At 35.6% G+C, this 19,779-nt stretch overlaps 1 protein-coding gene across 1 annotated transcript in view; it reads right to left on the minus strand.

Annotated features, from left to right (window-relative positions):
- The window catches only part of ANKRD17 (ankyrin repeat domain 17), a 151,227-nt gene that overhangs the window by 8,142 nt on the left and 123,306 nt on the right, over positions 1 to 19,779 (minus strand). Inside the window, 6 exon segments of the mRNA XM_081054581.1 lie at positions 2,807 to 3,004; positions 5,862 to 7,498; positions 8,486 to 8,635; positions 10,505 to 10,660; positions 11,156 to 11,603; positions 12,708 to 12,879. Coding sequence (XP_080910707.1) covers positions 2,807 to 3,004; positions 5,862 to 7,498; positions 8,486 to 8,635; positions 10,505 to 10,660; positions 11,156 to 11,603; positions 12,708 to 12,879 — 2,761 coding nt within the window.

Below are 19,779 nucleotides of genomic sequence, written 5' to 3' on the forward strand. Positions count from 1 at the left end.
TTCAGATTTGAAATGACAACAGGTCCTGAATTCAAACTGAAAGAGCAACGTGACTTACAAATCAAAAAAGTGATCCTGCAGGAAAATTACACTGTATTCCTTCATGTTTCACTTCAGTTTATTAAAGGACAGTAGATCATGAGATGAATGTGGTTGGTTATAACTAGCATTAAAACAATGTTTAAGGTTAAGGAAAACAGAATAGAAAATACCAATGTGTAACATACATTGTATGGATTACGTATTGTTTTGTAAATACATTATTTCAACTATACACACACGAACATGTGTAATGAATGTAAAACTAGCTTTCCCCTTTCAAAATTGTAAAGCTTTTTCATTGCTTTTTGCTTTGACAACATTTTTATAAGATTGACTGCCAAAATGGCCCATTCACTAAATTTGCCAAGGACTGAAACTCAGATCAGAGCGAGTGACCAGCAATCAGTGGATTGGCTGAGTGTTGGCAGGATAGACTTTAGCAGTTTGGGTGAAGGCCTCAGGTGATCTCTGCCCACCTTGTATGCACAAAGTTCTCAGCACTAATCTGTTGCTATGGGACTTCAAGAAAGGGTTCTTTATTTTTTATTTTTTAAGGAAGAAAGCGATGTCCCCCACATGCCAACTTAATTTTCCAGGGTCCTAATATCATGTCTTACTCCTAACAGAGGAGGAGAAAGAAGGAGCGGAATATGGAGAAATGTGATAGAACCTGTTCAAGTACATAAAACCAGATAAATATATTGTGCAGTAGTTCTACAACATAATACAGAATGACAACTTTTTAAGAAAAATATCTAAATAAATACTAAAAACAAAAATTTAAAAGACTACTATAAACAACTCGAAATACCAAATTACATCCATGTGAACAGACTATTGAGACAAGAGTTGGAAGTAAGACAAAACAAACTAAATGGTCATTAAAAAGTAACAAGATTTAGATTTAAATAAGGAAGATGCAAACTAGTTAAAAATTCAGTATTAGAGGTGAAAGTCTGAGTCAATCACTCTAATAGGTGCAAAATGACAACTCGGTTATTCCTTGTACATTTATGAGTTGTCACTATGCTGTAAGGAAGACTGTTCCCCTTTGCGTTTTAAAATTTTATTTATAATCACATTGGACTCATGGATTCTTGCTTTATCCAATCAGCTGCCAGTATTCATTTTGGTGGTCAAATTGTCCTGGATTTGGCCAATGGGAGCCCCTTCAAGCTACCTTCTCTGTCCTGACATGTCCCCATCATTCTGAGTACTTAAATTACTTTCTGACACTGTGAGACTTTGCAGGCTCTCCTTATACTTCTTCTGTCCTAGCTCTTGAGTCAGCTGTTTCTCCTAGAAGCTCTAGCTTCTTTTAGTGGACAAAAATATTTAACAGAAAGATCTGAACAATGGATGTGCTCACTGCTACCAAAGAGTCATCGCTGCTAGGCTCTTTCAGTAGACAGAGCTGGGGGGTAGGGTAGATGGCAATTTTATATGATTCAATCCAATAGCTATGTAATTGAAAAGTCGTAAGTTCACATTGACTCTCTCTTTAATTCCAATCCAGTTCCATACGGCTTTCCTTGTCTCACCCCATTCTGTCTTCTCACAGCGAGAACCCTATATTACAACATCATCAAAATTTTATTTATTCGTTTGCTCAATCCTATAGTATATTCCACATAGTTTTAGAATTGCTTATCAATAATACACATTACTAAAAAAACAAATGTTCTAAGTAGAACTGAAGATTTATATGAAGTCTATTTGTATTTTGACTGAAAGTTACGTTATTTTCTTATATCGGTACATTATTTTCTTCTTACATTGGTACATTATTTTCATACTTCTTACAATATTTCTGGCATATTTCTATCATAATCACTGAATTGTTTCTTAAATCATTTCTTCTCATTTAAGGATATCTATGCAATGATAGTTAATATTCATTCTACATGAAGGTTCTCATTATTTGACAAAAACAAGAAAAACTATACAACATGTAAATTCACTATAGGGAACAACTTACTTCAAGCTTTAAATGACAATATACTTTGATATGCATCTCTCAAATAATTTTTTCCCCACTCTCTTTTATTCAGTTAATTGGGCTCTATTACCTGGATTGTATTACTGTTAGAAGACATTCATCGTTTAAAAATGAATATTTATTATAATTTCCTTAAGGAGAAAGTAATTTGATGTCTTTCTCCCCACACACAAAAAATTGAAAAACACAACCATAACAACCCAATAACTTTATACTACAGAATTCTCTTAATGTGAGTCAAATTCCCTATTTATGATTGATCTTCCTTAGTGAAAATCTAATCAGTGCCTCCAAAGTCCGACTACAGCTAAAAACACGCATCTGATAATGTGAAACAATTGTGTTGTTTATGTAGTAAATGAGATTTAAAGGTGGACAAAAAGCATGTAATACTTTACACTTTAAGGTTAAAAATGTTTCTCCTTGGTAGCTGTATTCTCAAATAAAACTAAAAGTCAATATAAATCAATAGGCAGTACATTATTTTTTTTTTCTCAAAAAAAAGATCTCTTTTAGAAATAAACGTCAATAAAATATTCCAGGTTTGATATAACTGAGGTTGATTTCAGTAATTTAAAAACCTGGAAATGCTACTGAAATTTTTCCTGGTTTCATAGACTGCCATGAATACAAATACAATTTTATAGTATTAAAATTATAAGATTTGAAAGTTAAAAATTCCAAGCTTTGAAAAACTTAAATCTTTTTTATTTTAAGGGAACACGTGCAAACTCTTCTCATGGAATTACAGTGCATATTACTCACCACTTGATGCTGATGAACACGGGGTCAACAAACTAAGTGGGGAAAAATGCTGTCTGTTAAAGTTAGCAGCTGTAGGTGCTCCTCCAAGGGGTGCCCCAGGTCCATACATTTGACCTCCGGAAAGGTTTGACGCAAAGTTTCCCAAATGTGTAGAAGAAGGTGTTACAGAACCATATGGCGAGTCCATATTGACAATACCTGTAATGCAGAAGATAGTCATGATTTATTAACCTAGGAGCCTAGGAGAAACAATTGGAAACACTTAAAATTCCAAGAAGTCCTGACTATATCCCAAACTATTTCAGATTCAAAAAAAGTCTCCTTGTTTACTTCTTCCAGCCCACTGACTCATCATTTCCACCTTTATTCTACAGATAATTATAAAAAAGGAATAATTATCAAGGAAACTATAACTTTAATGTTTAGTATTTTATTAAGTATTATAGAATATATGTAGATTTTATGTCAACATTGGAATTTAAATAGGTTTAATGGTCAAGGAGTTGTATAAAAATTTTATCTTTAAAAAACTTAGAGGGGAGAGAAGGATAAGCGCAGATTTTTAAAAGACTGAAAACACTCTGTATGATACTACACTCTGTATGATAACGGTGGATACATTACCACTGTACATTTGTTCAAACACACAGAATGTACAAGAGTGAACCTTAATGTAAACCATGGACTTTGATAAGAGTGTGTTAAAGTAGGTTCATCAATTGTAACAATGTACCCCGCTGATGGGGGATGTTTATAGGGGAGGCTACACGCATGTGGGGACAGGGGCATATAGGAAATCTTTGTACTTTTCTCTCAATTTTGCTGTGAGCCCAAAAATGCTATAAAAATTAATAAAGTCATAAAAAGAAACTATAGGGAAAAAAGAAAAGGCTGTAGCTCTACTTCTACAGAGGAGAGATCTGATGATCAGCACTAAGTGGCAGTCCTTTCCATGGCCAGCAGTGGGACAATCTGTCACTGAGTGCCTCACGATGCAATGCAGTGTGACGTGCAGAACATCACCTCTCTGATGTTCCTGCCAGAAATGTCTGACCTGAATGTAATCATGGATTGAAGAAACAGATGAATCTGAAATGTGGGCCATTCTTCAGGACAACTGGACTATTCCAAGGATTCAAGAAGAAGGAAGGTTATAAGATGTTTTAGACTGGGGGAGACCAAAGAGACATAACAGCCAATAGCAATGTGTGAAACTTGATTTGATCTTGGATCAAAAAAAAGAGAAAGAAAATGAAAAAAGAAACACATAGGCATAAAAGGTATATTTGGGATGATGGTACTGTAAATTGGGTGCTATTACTGAATTAATGTTAGTTTTCTAGGTTGTAGTAATATAGTGGTGTAGCTGAGAAGGCAAACATGCCTGTTTGGACCTGAATCTAGTAAATTCTCTTCTGATGGACTCTCAAGTTAAACTTCCATATAATTTTGGCTCTCATCAACTATATACACCCCAAAACCTCACCTCCCTTATAGAGATGGTCCTTTTCCTATATCTTTCCACAAAATAAGAATGTATTTCCTTTTTTCTCTAAATCTTAGTTTTGGTCTTTCTCAATACATTACCTAGATTTCACATTTTTTGAAAAGTATTATTATTAAACTCCAACTATTATAGAAATCAAATATAAAAGCATTTCTAATGCATTAGTATATGATGGGCTTTTAAAACCAAATTATAGGTTCTATTGTTTTGGTACAGAGAAATTGTTTTTTAAAGTACACATAAATACTTCAATCAACCCCAAGCAAAGAGATATTTACTGTTCATTTCATTGAAATGTAATGTAATGTAAATATAAGAAATATTTACTGTTTATTTACATGTTCATTACACTGTAGTTACATGTTGTAGAAATAGGTAAAAATAACCTTCAGTTCCCATTAAACTTAGAAATTTTTTGTCCGAGAATGTCACATCTTTAATAACACAGATCAAGTTGGGAGATGAAAGAAGGGGTAGAGGGAAATGGAGGAAGGTGGTCAAAAGGTACAATTTTCCAGTATAAGATAAATAAGTGCGAGGGATGTAATGCATAACGTGATGACTATAGTTAGTATTGCTCTAAAATATATACAGAGGGTGCCAAAAACATGTATATACATTATAAGAAATGAAAAAACTATTACAATTGTAATATTTAATATATACCAATAACAAAAGATGAATACAAGTCACGTTTGATTTCTGCAATTACAAGACGTGCTCAGAGTGGTTACTATCAGCGTCCAGACACTTCTGATTATGGCGAACTACTGCCTGAGCGTCTCTGAAAATGTGTAGACATTTTTTTGGCACACCCGCTATATGAAAGTTATCAAGAGAGAGTAAATCCTAAGAGTTCTCATCACAAGGAAAAATGTATGTTTTCTTTCTGTTTCGTTTTTCTTTTTATCATATCTATATGAAATGATGTATGCTAACTAAACTCACTGCAGTAATCAACTCACAATATATTTAAGTGAAACCATTATGCTGTACATTTCAAACTTACAGTGATGTATGTCAATTACACCTCAACAAAACTGGAAAAAATTAATATAAAAAGAAATATGGCCAGTTTGACTAAGATAAGTCTTAAATTTTATTTTGTTTTAATTTAAATGGCACATATGGTTAGTGGCTACCTATCAAACAATGTAACTGTATATTTTTCTCATTATTTTACAAACAAAAAAGGCAATCAGAAATGAAATCAAATTTTAGATCTTTGTCAATTATATTCTATTTGAAATAAAAGCAAAATTTTGATGGTGTTACCTCATTAAACTAAAACATAAGTTTTTTTTGAGAGAAAAATATACCAGATAAAGAAATTTATTTATGGGAAATTCAAGATAAAATCCACTGTAGCTTTAAAAAATATAATACCATACTAAACATAGCTAATATAACAGCATTTGAGTTAACTAAATACAACAATCTCAATGCATCTGGCCCAGTCATAGAGTAAAAATATCAGAAAATGACCAAGAGTTTTCACATCGCCTGTGAAAATGAGCAGCTGCAGAATGTCAGAAAATACAAACTTACCTGAGGGGCTTGGAGCGGGTCTCTGTAAAGGTGGTCTAAAACCTGGAGCTTTGGAAGTATCCGACTGATGTAAAGGATCTGAATTTGGCAAATATGAGGATTTTCCTGATAGCATAGATTCTGGTGTTGACTGAGATGAAACAACAGATCCTCCCCAGAAGGCATGAGCAGAAGTAGGGCTGTTTTCAAACAATGTGCTAAAGGGCCCAAATGGTAAGGGCGCAGTGAAATTGGGAGCAATAGGCTTATTTGCTGGATGTACTGAATTTTGACAAGCACTTTGTGTACTTAAGGTCGAAGGTAGCTGGACAGAAGAGGGAACACTGTGAGGTCTTTTAATGTGATTGACACTGAGGACTGCAACAGATGAGCTCTGCACTGGAGCTGGATTCTTGTGAGGGGCAGCGGTGCCATGAGAGGGTGGTCTAACAGCAGGGGTTTCCATTTTAGGAGCAGGCTGAGAGCATCCCATTTGTGTCTGAGGCATAGGGTAAGTCACTGGGGCAGTAGAAGGCACTGCCGCTGGAGCAGAACTTGTTGTTGCTAAAGGAGTAACAGTCATCCTCACTTCCGGGGGAGGAGCCTGAGACTGCTGAAGAGGTGGTCTTGGCTCCTGAGAAACAGATCCCGGAGGTTGTTGCTGAGTAGCATGAACTGATGAACTCCCAGAAGAACTGCTGCTGTTCGTAGGTCTACTATTTGCTGTTTCTACTACTGGTGGACTACCTGCTTCCTGTTCAGAGGAAGATGCCCCTTTGTTGGGAGATGCTGTTCCACAATCCAAAGGGCTGTTTCTAGAAACCCCTCCTGGCTGGGCTGGTGGTGATGGGGAAGATGGGGATGATACTGGGTAGTGTTCTTTGGCAGTAGGCATAGGGTATGTGGCATTTGTGGGTGCAGTGCTGTTGTTGCTTGCTGTGGTTGTGACTGTTGTGGTGGTGGCATTAGATGTCTTCACAACCGTGACAAAAAGCTGCCTTCTGACGGAAGGTGAACTTGGACTGCCATTTGTAGCTGTACCAGGCACCGTTGAAGCTGATGAACTGGTTGTAGTTGTTGGACTTGAAGTTAAAGAACCTGCTGAATTCACCTGAGAACCACTGCTATTCTGATTGCTATGGCGAGGCACCATGTGAGGCTTAGGCGAGTTAGTAGCTCTGGCAGGGCTCAAAGGCCTGACAGGAAAAGGACCCCAAGTGGATTGAGCTGGTGGAAAAGTACCTCCAAAGTGGGTCATGGGCAACCTTGGTGGACGGATCTGCTGGAAAGTCTGAGCAGCAAGCAAAGCATGTGCAAACTGTGGAGGAGGATATGCTAACGGCAGAGAAACTGGAAAACCAGGCCTCACGTTATTCACTGGGTTCTTTATGGTTTTGTGAGTAGATGCAGAAGAAATTGCAGGCACAGTGAGTGCTGTGGCAGTTTGAGATGTTGATGACAGAGCTACAGTCGTCATTTTAATTCCCATTAAGGAACTGTTAGCAGCAGTGGTGGTAGGTGCTGATGACCCCATTTTGGAATTTGCTGAGGAGCTTTTCAAACGATTCTTTGGAATAAGTTCATCAATTTCTTTGTCTGGATCCTTGATCAGAGCATTGATCAACTGAGTTGCTTGTCTTGTTGATTCAGTGCCACCCCTGTAAGTTGACAAAAACAATTAAGTCCAATTTCCCCTACTTTTTAATACGTAAAGCTTAAATTCATTCATGTGTGTGTGTCATATACACACGCATACAGAGAACAATAACCAAACTGAAGTAGCAATTTTCTGACTACTCTTGAAGTATTCTGCAAACAAAGCCATAAACTGTCCTGACATGCCACTCTTTTCACAAAGGAGTAGTAAATGATTTATTTTCTAAAAACTCATTTTACTATTGTTTTCTTAGACTACAAATCATTTTCCTACTGTAAAATACATTTCAGTTATTAAAAAAACACTTAAAAGCCCACTGAATCCATAATGCTACTATAAAGTTAAACAACTGAGCAATACTAATAGCAATCAATGTAAGTAAACAAGGAAAATAATACAAATGAGTAAGAAAATAGTTTTTATTTTAAATACTGCTACCTAAGATGAGCCCACGTATGACATATTTATAGTGGTTTCTCTATTAGTAGAATGATTACTATAACTCCTCGGGAATGATGTCTCAAAATGAGAGAGGAATCCTGATAATGCCAACGATGAAACGATTGCAATGAAATGATTCCTAGGAAAGCCTTATGGAAACCCTAAGGGGGAAATTACTCATAAAGGGTATCTGCTTCCCTCTTCTCTAGATAAGGCAGGCTGTGACTACAAACCTATCCAGGAGAGGGAAAAACAAGATAGGAGAAAAGGATAAGTACAAAACAGAGATGGCTGACTATTCCTTCCTTGTGAGGTAGGCTATGTAACGATCAGACCTCCTATTTCTTCGAAGGGGCACCTGCCTTACAACCAAACTTGTAATTTCTTAGAATTGAAAGGTAATTTGGAAGGTAATCTTTTCAAATTTCCATTTTAAAAAAGTATACTATTAAATACAAAGTTCCATTGAAAACCCAAATGCTTATATTTCATTAAGCTGTAGCGCAATAAAACACAAAGAAAGAAAACATAAGAGACAAAGTTTTGCCTTATTGTTATTATCCGGTCTCCTGTCTTGTCTTTCTGCTTATCAATATCTATGTGTGCACCAGTGAACTCCCGAATAGCATTAATATTACAGCCTCCTCTTCCAATCACTCTGGATATCACGGTTGATGGAACGGATACTTTCTTTGACCTGTTTAAAAGTTGCAAAGATAAATTAAGATAAATCATTAGTCTCGGTTGTGATTAAAATAACAGGAAAGTATTATTAAAATATGTTTCTGTAAATACAGAATAAATTATTGTTGAATAAGCCTGTTCTATCTATTCTCACTCTAGGTGATAAAAGACAACTAGGTACGACAGGAGACGAGAGAGAGAGAGAGAGAGAGAGAGAGAGAGAGAGAGAGAGAGAGAGAGAGATTGATTGATTGATTTACCATAGCTTTTCATCTCATTGTCAAAGACTTTTTTCTTTTTGACTTTCATCCTTCATTGATATCTATAAAGTACATACTATGTAGACAAGCACTGTGCTAAAGCAAATACTAATGGCAAATAAGACAGACTTGGGTTCCTGCCCATATACGAGTATACTGACAACATAGACAACAAGTTAGGAAACTCCAACTCCATGCCACGAGTGTGTTAATACGATATTATAAATACACAGTGGTTGGAGCATCTAATCTTGCCCAAGGAGTCAAGAATGGCTCATTGTGGTGGGCACATTTGGGTGATTGATTCACATTCTCCTTTTCATTCTCTAATATATAACTGAAAGAATGATATTAAAAATGTATTGTTTCCCTGCATTCTTCTAGAGGCATTAAAACGATTAGCCACAATTACAGAAACTCAGTAAAAGGATGTTCAGTAGTGTGAGAAAGGAGAAAAGCCCACTGGAATTTCAAAAAAAAACAAAAAAACAAAAGCCATCTAACACTTGCAAAATTACATTACAAATTTAAAAAATTCAGAATCAGGAAAAGTAGATACAAATTTCTGACAAGTCTAAATTAAAGAATACTTCTAAAAAAAATGCAATACAACTCTCAATAAAGAGAATGAGCCAATATGCTTTAATGAACAAGTAAATTATTTAGGATGATTAAGTATTAAATTAAAATGTTATATTTTTAAAAAGGTAAGGTATGATCCTTGCCCTTTTATGTACATCAAGTTACTTGACAACTCCTTCCTTAAAGGGAATAATAAGTCAGTGATCATTATTTTCAAATTAGTTAAGAATTTTTTTGTATACTACAACATGAAATGCATGTAGAAAACTGAATTACCTTACTTTTGTATAGAGAACTCTGACTTGTGATTTGAATAGAGTGTGTATATGTGAATAAGTTAGTGTGTATATGTGAGACAAAGACAGAGATAGAGATAAGGACAGCTCTTGTTTCAAATGATAAAAAGTGTAACTTTTCAATGGAATTTCTGGAAAGTTCTTTAAAATAGGTTTTTAAAGATTTATAATGGATCATATCCTTTCTGGGTTTGTGGTATCTTACTTGAACCTTTCAGTTTCAGGGATACTGTCTTACTTTTTGACACATACTAGTAAAAATCTCAAGCAAATTATATAAAATAGTTTAGTCCTAAAATCCTTGAAATAAAGGCATCATATAATTTAAAGACAAGAATAGTTTAAAACCAATACTTATTCATTCTTCAAATAGTTACAAGCATGTAGTAGACATGACATACTGGGCTCCGAGATTACAAATTTAAACAAAACACAATCACCTTAAAGAATTTAAATTAGTTCTGTACCAAATACAGGACCTATGGAGGTCAAACTGACACAATAGTCATCTGATCTTTATATAAAATCTCCCAATTTTAAGAGTATTAATGTACACTTTTTTTTTCCCATCTAAAATATGCTGTAGGTTGTTTCTATTAGCCAGATGAGCCTTGGGCCACCAGTTTGCAACCTTCGCAATACTTGGAGGAATTTAACAATAAGGGAGTAAAACATACTTCACTGTAAGACAGAATAAAAAGAATGAAAAGAATGAGAAAAACAATCAAATAAACAATTACTCACCTTCTCACAACTTCTTTCCATCCTTCTTCCCTCTTTTGCCCACGTTTAGGACTTGCTACTGTTAACTTCCCATTTGGAGAGGAAAGGGGAGATGGACCAGATTTTGTGCAAGTGGACAGAGAATTACTGGTTACTTCACTGACAGTCTCTGACAATCTTTAATAGAGGGAAGAAAAGTACGTTAAATATAGAACAGATGTAGAATTTTTAAATGATAAAGACAATCAATTACATAATTTTATTCTTTTATTTATTTTTAGAATAAACATGGTAAACAAATGAAGAACTTATTTTTCACTTTCCAATACTTAGTATAACATGAAGAGCCAATTTTTAAGAAGACACTATCTAGAGGTCAAATTTAGCGAAGTTGAATCACAATAATAATTCCTGAGAAACCATAATCAGTATTTTTCATGGGCTAAGTTTAACAACCAAAATGAATTAATTGCATAGTAAAAATGATTTTATCTCTCACTAATACAAAATCTAAAAAATAGCTTATTCTTCAAAGGAAATGAAATTGTTCCTTGTTTAGCACAATGGCAAATCCTTATTCTGCCAGCTGTTAATGTGCTTGTTTACCCAAAAAGTTCAGCAACAAAGTGTTTCATGACACTATAAATCGTAAAAGTGAAAATTTGAACTAACTTTATTGAAGCCTTGCCAGAAACAGATTTTCTCTCCTCCTTTGGAAAGGTAACCAGAACTGATGGCTGCTTCTTGTTGGTCACAGTAGTAGTGACCACAGCAGGTGAATGATTGTCACTCTTTCGGCTGCTGTTGCTGTTACTACTTTCATCACTGCAGCTGGAAATCCTCATGTTATCACTGTCCCCACTCTCGCTGGTACTGCTGCTCTTGGATTCTCCGTTCACCTTCTCTGGCTGACTGTATGAGATTGGTAGTGGATCATCAAATATAATTTGAACATTTTCTGGAGTAATTTTATTTTTCCTGTTTTTCCTCTTGGAACTGGTTGTAGTTATGGTATTATTTCTTTTACCATGGGAACCTGCCAAAGTTGTCCAGGTTGCAGATATACCTATGGTAGTAGTGGTTGTGGCACTTGGAGGCTCTGTCAAGACTTCAGGCTCATCTGTAAAAGTAGCAATACTGAATTAGCAAGTTATAAGTTTTCGTAGAATATATTTCGCTTCAAGCACTAAAGAAAAATAGACCCAGAAGTTACCCTGCTATTGTTAGACATAAAGTCGCCAGTCACTCCAGCACTTACTAGTAATGAGATGGATATGACTGATCTATTCTCTGCCCTCAACTCCTAAACAATGCACAATAGGCAGCTGTAAGGAGTATTTTGGGGACAATTTGGTAAAGATGAATATACACTGCATGTTACATATTTTATAAAATTATTAAGTTTCTTGGGTATAATAAGGTTACTGTTATTATGTAAAATAATGTTCTTTTTCTGGTAAATACATAATCAAGTATTTAGGGGTGATTTCACATGATGCGTACAGCTGACATGCAAACTGTTGAAAAAAAGAGAAAGGAAAAAAGATAAACAAATGTGCCATAATGTTCATCATGCTAAGCCTTAAACTTTTCTGTAGTTCTGTTTTCAAAATAAAAGGTGGGAGGATGGAGAAATTCACACACACACACACACACAGCATACATAGATGATGGTCTAGTGGCAATGGTTTCTCACAATATCCTCATCTTAAGTAATTTTTTAGTTAGAAACTTGTTGAAAATAATTCCCTCATTTGAGAAAAATCTGAATACGGTCTGCAATGTAGATAACATATCAAATTAATGTTAATTTTTTTTTTTAGGTATTGTGATTACGTAAGCAAATGTCACTCTTTGGATGTGTGTTGAAGTTTTACCGGTGCAATGTCAGGATGTCTGAAACTTACTTTCAGATGGCTTAGAAAAAACATGTACACATATTTAAAGAGAAAAAGATGAAGTAAATAAGGTAAAATGTTTGTTTTTAAAATCTAGGTGAAGTGTATTCAGGTGTTGGTTTCATAGTTCTTTCAACTTGTCTATAGGTTTTAAATTCTTCATAATAAAAAGCTGGGGAGAAGTCGAATGAAAATAGCATATAAATAATTTAAGAGCTTAATAACTTAGAAATCTATTTTTATCTTGTTATTGATATTTTAGAAAATATAATTTCTAATAGAATGTATTTTCTGAAACAAATCAGATGGTTGTTTAGAGAAAATACCTTCAACTTTATGCTTTTCTTTTTCTTGAGCAGCTTGGAGTTCAAAGTTCTCTTTATTTTTGGCCTCAATTTCTTCTAGTTTTCTTCTCTGTTCCTCCTTTTTCTTTCTTCTCTTTTCCTTTCTCTTTTCTCTTTTGGCAGCCAAAGCCAGCCTCCGGCTTTCTTCTCTTAACTGTTAAAGGGTCAATAAAACAGAATTATAACACTAGAATTACCACGAGAAAAATGTTGTCAGATAATATCATTTTATCATTAAGGGAACTATGATACCAGAAAATTCAAAGTCATATAGTTCAATTCATTGTTTGATCAAGATCATATTCAAATCACTGTAAAGAGAAAAAAGTATTTTAAACGGTCAATATCAAAATAATGATAAAAAATCTAATTTAAAATGGATGAGTGATAAAGACATACATGACCTCATAATCACGAAAGAAATGTAGATTAAAATAACAAGATACCATGTTTCGTTCATTATTTTGGCAAAAATAAAAAGGATATCACATGTCAGCATAAGTTTTGGAAAATGAGTTCTTTTCTATACTGCTATGGGTATAAATATTTATATTTTACGAAAGGTAATTTGAAAGCCTCCTTTGAAAATTACACATTGCTTATTCTAAGATTTATTCTTTATAATATGACCATCTCTAGTGCAAAAATATAGGTTTAATAATTTCCACTGCAAAATTAATTATAATGGCAAGAAATGGAAACAAGGTAAATCTATCAATGGGGGGGTTAGATAAATTAACAATATACATTCACAGAATACTAGGCAGCTATGAAAATTATTCTAAATATATACTTGGGGAAATGTTCACAATTTACATTTGGTAGAAGGAAATAAAGTCATACTGCAGACCAATTATCCCATTTATAGAAGAAGAGAACCCCTATATATGTCTGTTTGGAGAAATATACAAAAACCAGTAAGAAGATACAAATCAAAGGCTTACTAGTGACTACCGCTAGAGTGTGGAAATGGAGAGGGGTGGCAGAAAGATGGCAACTTTCAATTTTACTTTACATAACTGTATATTGTTCCTATTTGTTAAAATAAGTACATACTACTTTCATAGTAAAAAATATTAAGTTTAAAAGTCCAATAACATCTTAAAAAAATACAAAGAAACAACTTTTATTTATTTTCCGTAGGTTTTTCCAGGACCCATCAGCTAGCTCCAAGTTAAGTCGCTGTTTTCAATCTAGTTGTGGAGGGCGTAGCTCACAGTGGCCCATGTGGGGATTGAAATGGCAACCTTGTTGTTAAGAGCACCGCGCTCCAACCAAATGAGCTAACCGGCCGCCCCTCGAATGACATCTTTTAATAAGCTATTTTAACTATTAAATTTTCCCTTTTGGTTCATAATGTGAGAAAATCATCTTCAAACTATTTTGTTTGCATGTCCTCTAACAGATGTTTTCAAACCATATACTTCCCTGCCCATAATCTAGTGTTCTGTATATATTATATGTATTTTAAATATTATCTGCCAAAACAATGATACCCAGTTTGCAGAAAATGTCACAGTATCCTAACTAATGAAACCAGAGCTCAGAGACAAGCTCCTAAGCCAAATCAGACTTACTTTTTATCAGAAAATGTCTAACTTCATTTTGCAAGTCTTTTGCTTTTGCTAAAAACTCCTCCTTGCCTTTTCAAATTATCCCTTAGGTGCCTAAAAGGTTTTGCCCAACTTTAAAGTTTTTATACCCTGGGGCAAAGTATCATGATTACATTCTCTTGGGCGTAGAAATAAATCTTTTGTTTCAGAACAGGAAAACAGTTAAGTAGAATCCATAAAACACTGGTATTTTTCTCAAGCAGACAGATTTCAGTAAAGAATACAAATGGAAGTTGAAGTTCTAGAAATAGCCTCAATAGCACCTCCTAGAAATTTTTGGTGATCCTCCAGAAGTACACAAGCTCCAGTCTCAACACCAAGAGAGCAGCTTTTGACCTTTCAGAAGGACTAGGAAGAAAACAGTAATTATTTGGTGACCTCCACAAGGGAGGAGTAATATCTGATTGGTGATTTTGAAAGAAGGAACTGAGCATGTGTAACTCAGCTGACTGAAAAGAGCCTTGCTTTACAGGGGCTAACTGCCGTCCTGAGGAAAAGTGCTTTCTCTACCTGAGCCCCAGTAAGAGAGGCCTCTGATTATCTGGTCTTGTTCTGACTTCTCTGATTTCGATGGAATGAATGGGTAAGTGTAAGAGGGGGAGTGGAAGTGGGGGGAAGGGTGTGCCAGAAAAATATTTTTAAAGCAACTGAGGCTATAGATATATATTAAGCCACTCAAATTCAGAATTAGGAATAATAAAACAGTTTGATCTATAACATGTCTGTACACACCAAAAATCCTTAAGAAAGGTACAGGAAATAGCTTTTGGAGGATCAATATAACCAGTAAAATTTAAGACTTTTGGCTCGGCCAGGATGGGTTTTTGATTTGACTGGATTTTAAAATTCGTGCTGGGCAGGAGGTAATTGTGATTGGTATGCAAAGGACAGGAAGAACTTTTTTTAAAAAAAAGTTTAAATCAGAACAAGTCTTTCACCTAAGCCCAGATGGCCTAGATGTGGGTGGGAGTTGATGGGCTGGGGTAGGTCTTAGTGTGTGGGTGTGGCTAGGCCTTAGGTATGCTCATGCCTCAGGCCTCACCTACACCATTCAGTCAGTGGAGGCTGGCCTTTGGGCAACAGTCAGAGTCTAGATTACAAGAGTTTAGCCCTAAGGGCTAGGTGGGCTAGGTACTTACTCTTGCTTTTAATTTTTGAATTTCTAAGGCTGATGTTTTGATAATCTCACAGATCTCACTAACCCTTTGGACTCACTAAAAGGTGAGGCACAAATTCAGAGGTCACAGGGAAACTTTTTGGGGGAGAAATGTCGACTATGGGTGTGAAAGGATCTCCAAAGCATGGAATGCTCTAAAACTAAGAATTAGACAAGATAGACACACATTTAAGAGGCATTATAAATTTGCAGGTGGTACCTCAGTCTAATGAAGGGAAACTTATAAAGGGAAGAAGTTATAACTATGAAGGGAAACTTATGAAGGGAAGAAGTACACACACACACACACACACACACACACACACACACACACACTGGGGGTGCCAAAAAATGTATACAAGTGGACACTTTGGTCAACGTTGCTCAAGCAGCAGTTTGTCATAACCAGAAGTGTCTCTCTGGACACTGATGGTAGCCACTTTGAGCACCTCTTGTAATTGAAGAAGTCAAATGTGACTTGTATTCATCTTTTGTTATAGGTATATACTAAGTATTACACTTTTAATAGTTTTTTTCCTTAAAATGTATATACATTTTTTTTGGAACCATCTGTGTATATATGTGGGTGAGGAAGGGAACATGCAATATTTAGAAAGAAAAGTAAATGAAACTTCAGGAAGGCATCATCAGGTACAGAAAGACAATCAGGAGAAAGCAGCTTCAATGGGAAAAGAGTTTAATGAAGGAAGGCAAATCATCATTGGCAATTATCATCAAGTATTAGTAAGAACTAAAAAGAGTTAACAGGATTTGGCAGTTAAGATGACATATTGGTGATCTCTGCCATAGTTCACTGAGTAGTGGGGGAGCAGGCTAATGGTCCTGGACTGAGGAATAAAATTTTTTAGAGTCAATATGATTATTCTCTTAAAATATGTGGAGAAGGAAATAAAGTACTAAGTTTGAGGTAAAGTTTCATTAGCATAGTAACCTTCATTAAGTTGTAGGCAGAAGGTAGGAGTTAATGAAACAACAGACATTGAAAATAAAGGAGTCTCGGGAAGGTGGTAATAACTGATACAAGATTTCAAACCGAATAGATGAAAACAGAATAACTATACCATAACTATTCAAGTTAACTACAGAATAACTACACAGTCTGGAAGTACAGGAAAACAGGGTTAGAACAGTCTACTTGCTACATTTTCTCACAAGATACTTGCCTGGACCTCATTTCACTTACTGTGGAATTCAGAATACATGTGGGAGAGGGTAGAGACTGAAGAAAAGAGCCAAGTTGTAGAATAACCTCATTGTGGAAAAGAAAAAGGCACTAACCCAACTGGTGTTTTTTAATTGAGGGTTCAGGAAACACAGTTAACATTTGAGAGTTAAGATTTTTAAGATGAGAATTTAAGGATTTAGTTGAAGAGGTGGTCGAGACTAAAGAAATACCATCTGTAAATTTGTATATATGAAAGTGAATGAGATATGTGAGTAGTAGAAAACCATAGTGAGTGGTGTTTGGAGAAGAGAGGAGGAAATCAATGTTTGGGATTTCCCATGCAGAATATGAAGAGAGACTGAAGATTTTTGAGAGAGTGAGGCAATCCCACCTTAGAAAACCAAGGGAACTGTGGAAGAATTACACTGGGACGAAGGTGACAGAGGCAAAGGTATTTACTTATAAGGGAGACTCCTAAGAAGCCTACTTCAGTACTACAGGTGAGAGGTGATGGAAGAGACAGCTCAGAGACTTCAAAGCTCAATTAAAGGTGATGATGATGATACTGATATAGTTAAAATGTAGGGGGTTTAATATGTGTCAGGCAATATGTTAATTTATGACACTAACATTTAACGGGTGTTAGGAAGTTAACATTTAGTTGGAGGTGGCGGACGAACCGATGATAAACATAATAAACACATTATAGTCATCCCTCAGTAACGAAGGGGGATTTGTTCCAGGACCAGCTCCCACATCCTATGGATACTAAAATCCCAGGATGCTCAAGTCCCTCACATGAAATGGCACAGTATTTGCATATAACCTATATACAGCCTCCTCTTGTATACTTTAAATCATCTCTAAGTGACCTGTAATATCTAATATAATGTAAATGCTATTAGGTTGGTGCAAAAGTAATTGTATTTTCTGCAATTATTTTTAAACTTTTAAACCACAATTACTTTTGCACCAACCTAACTATAGTTGTCACACTGTAAATTTTTAGGAAATAATAACCAAAAAAAAATCTGCACATTTGGTACAAACAAAACCATGGTAGGCCTACCTACATAGTACATGTGAGCAACAACTTAACATTTTTTCCCCCTCTAAATATATTCGATCCTCAGTTAGGTGAATTTGCATATGTGAAACCTGCAGATGGAAGGTCGGTCGACTATATATAGTTTTTCAAAGGTGTTAAGAACAATGCAAACCAGGAATACTAAAACAGAAGGAAGAGAAGTGTGTATATGGAGACAAGTAAGGAAGGAGTTTTGATTTTAAATAGGGTGATTAGAGTAAGCCTCATGAAGATGAAGTATAAGGAAACATCTAAAAGATTTGAAGTATTTCAGGCAAAGAGAATAGCCGATACATAAGCTGTAAGTATGTTCAAGTAAGCCAGTATAGCTGAGAACAGTAGAAAATGACTGTCAGAGAGAGTATGGGGGCTTGCTCACCCAAGGCCCAGCAGAGCATTTTAAAGACCATGTTTTATTCCAAGGGTTTTCAGGAGAAGAGTGACGTGATTTGATTTAAACGATTTAAGAGGATCACTCTAAGTGCTAAACAGAGAATAAATAGTAATAATGGAATCAAGGAGACCAGTTAAATAACATACAGTGGTAATTAATACATGGAATTACGAGATGATATTAATGATTTGAACTAGGGTGAGAAGTCATAAAAATTGATTAGGATTCTAGATATAGTTCTAAGGCAAAGATAACAAGATTTTCTCACGCATTAGAGGATTGAGAGGAATCAAGGATAACTAAGGTTTTCAGCCTGAGCAATCACAGACAGAGTTGTGGGTCTGGGGTGGGCAAAGATCAGGAGTTCCCATTTCGACACGAGTAGGAGATGTCTATTAATCCAAATGGACACGCTGAGTAGCAAGTTGGGTATGTCAGACTGGTGTTTAGGGAAGATGTCTGGGCTAAAGATATAAATTTGGGACCAGCTGGTATATATTTAAAGTTAAGAAGCAGCATGAGGTGACCAATGGATAAAGAAGTAGATCATGTAATGAGTTAAGGGGCTCACTAAGAGGGGAGACGAGGAGGAACTAGCAAAGGAGACACAGAAGAAACATCCAGCAAGGTAGGAGAAAAACCAAGAGTCTGTAGTGTAAAGGAGGCCAAGTAAAGAGAGTATGTTAGATGTTACTGGGCTTAGTACTATGCAGATAGAGAAGTAATCATTGAATTTAGCTAGTGAAAGTCACTGCAGACCATAAAAGCATAGTTTGTTTTGGGTGGAGTTATGGGAGTAAGAGCCTGGCAGGAGTAGATTCATAAAAGAGGAAGAATTGGAGACAGCCGAAAAAAGACAAGGGGTTTTGCTGCAAAGGGGAGTAAAGAAATGGGCTTGTAGCTGAAAACTGAGGGGAGGGGAGGGGTTGCAGGAATCAAAGGTTTTTTTAGGATTGGAGAAAAAAGCTTGTATGATGATGAGAATGATCTAGGAGGGGGGATAAATGATTGAAGAAAATTGCTAAAACAGTGTTTTGAGTAAGGGAGGTCAGATGGGATCTAGTTCACAAATGGAGGGACTGGTTACAAAATATTTATTTAGTAACTGGTAGAAAGTATATGGGTACAAGGATTGGTGGGTGGGTAGATGGGATGAGAAAAGTATGGCAGTTTTCTTCTGATGCTTGTTTTCTCAGTGATGTAGGATGCTAGGTGACCAACTGAAGGTGAGGAAAGCATGTATTGGGAGTCAAAAGCTAAAGGAGAAAGTAATAAACAGTGGTATAGATGAGTGGGAGAATGAATTAAACTGGGGAAATGTAGAATGACTACTGCGAGCATCAAAGGGGTCACTGTCACACATTTAAAGTAAAATTACTCATCAAGGTTGAATGTTTTTGCTTTTTTTCCCTAGACACATTTAGTTACTAGGGCACAGGTGAGAATAAGCAGAAAGAAAAGAACAAGGAACAGTAAAGGGTGGTAGAATAAATGGATCCTGTAATTTATTGGTAGGCAGAGTGTTACTAGGATTGTTGGAGGTAGAATTCTAGGAGGGAGTAAAGCTGAAAAGATAGAAAGTTTACTCAGAGAATGAAATGTGTACAAAATTGAAATT

The sequence above is a fragment of the Rhinolophus hipposideros genome, assembly GCF_964194185.1.
Source record: "Rhinolophus hipposideros genome assembly, chromosome: 1".
In the NCBI taxonomy this organism is placed as follows: Eukaryota; Metazoa; Chordata; class Mammalia; order Chiroptera; family Rhinolophidae; genus Rhinolophus; species Rhinolophus hipposideros.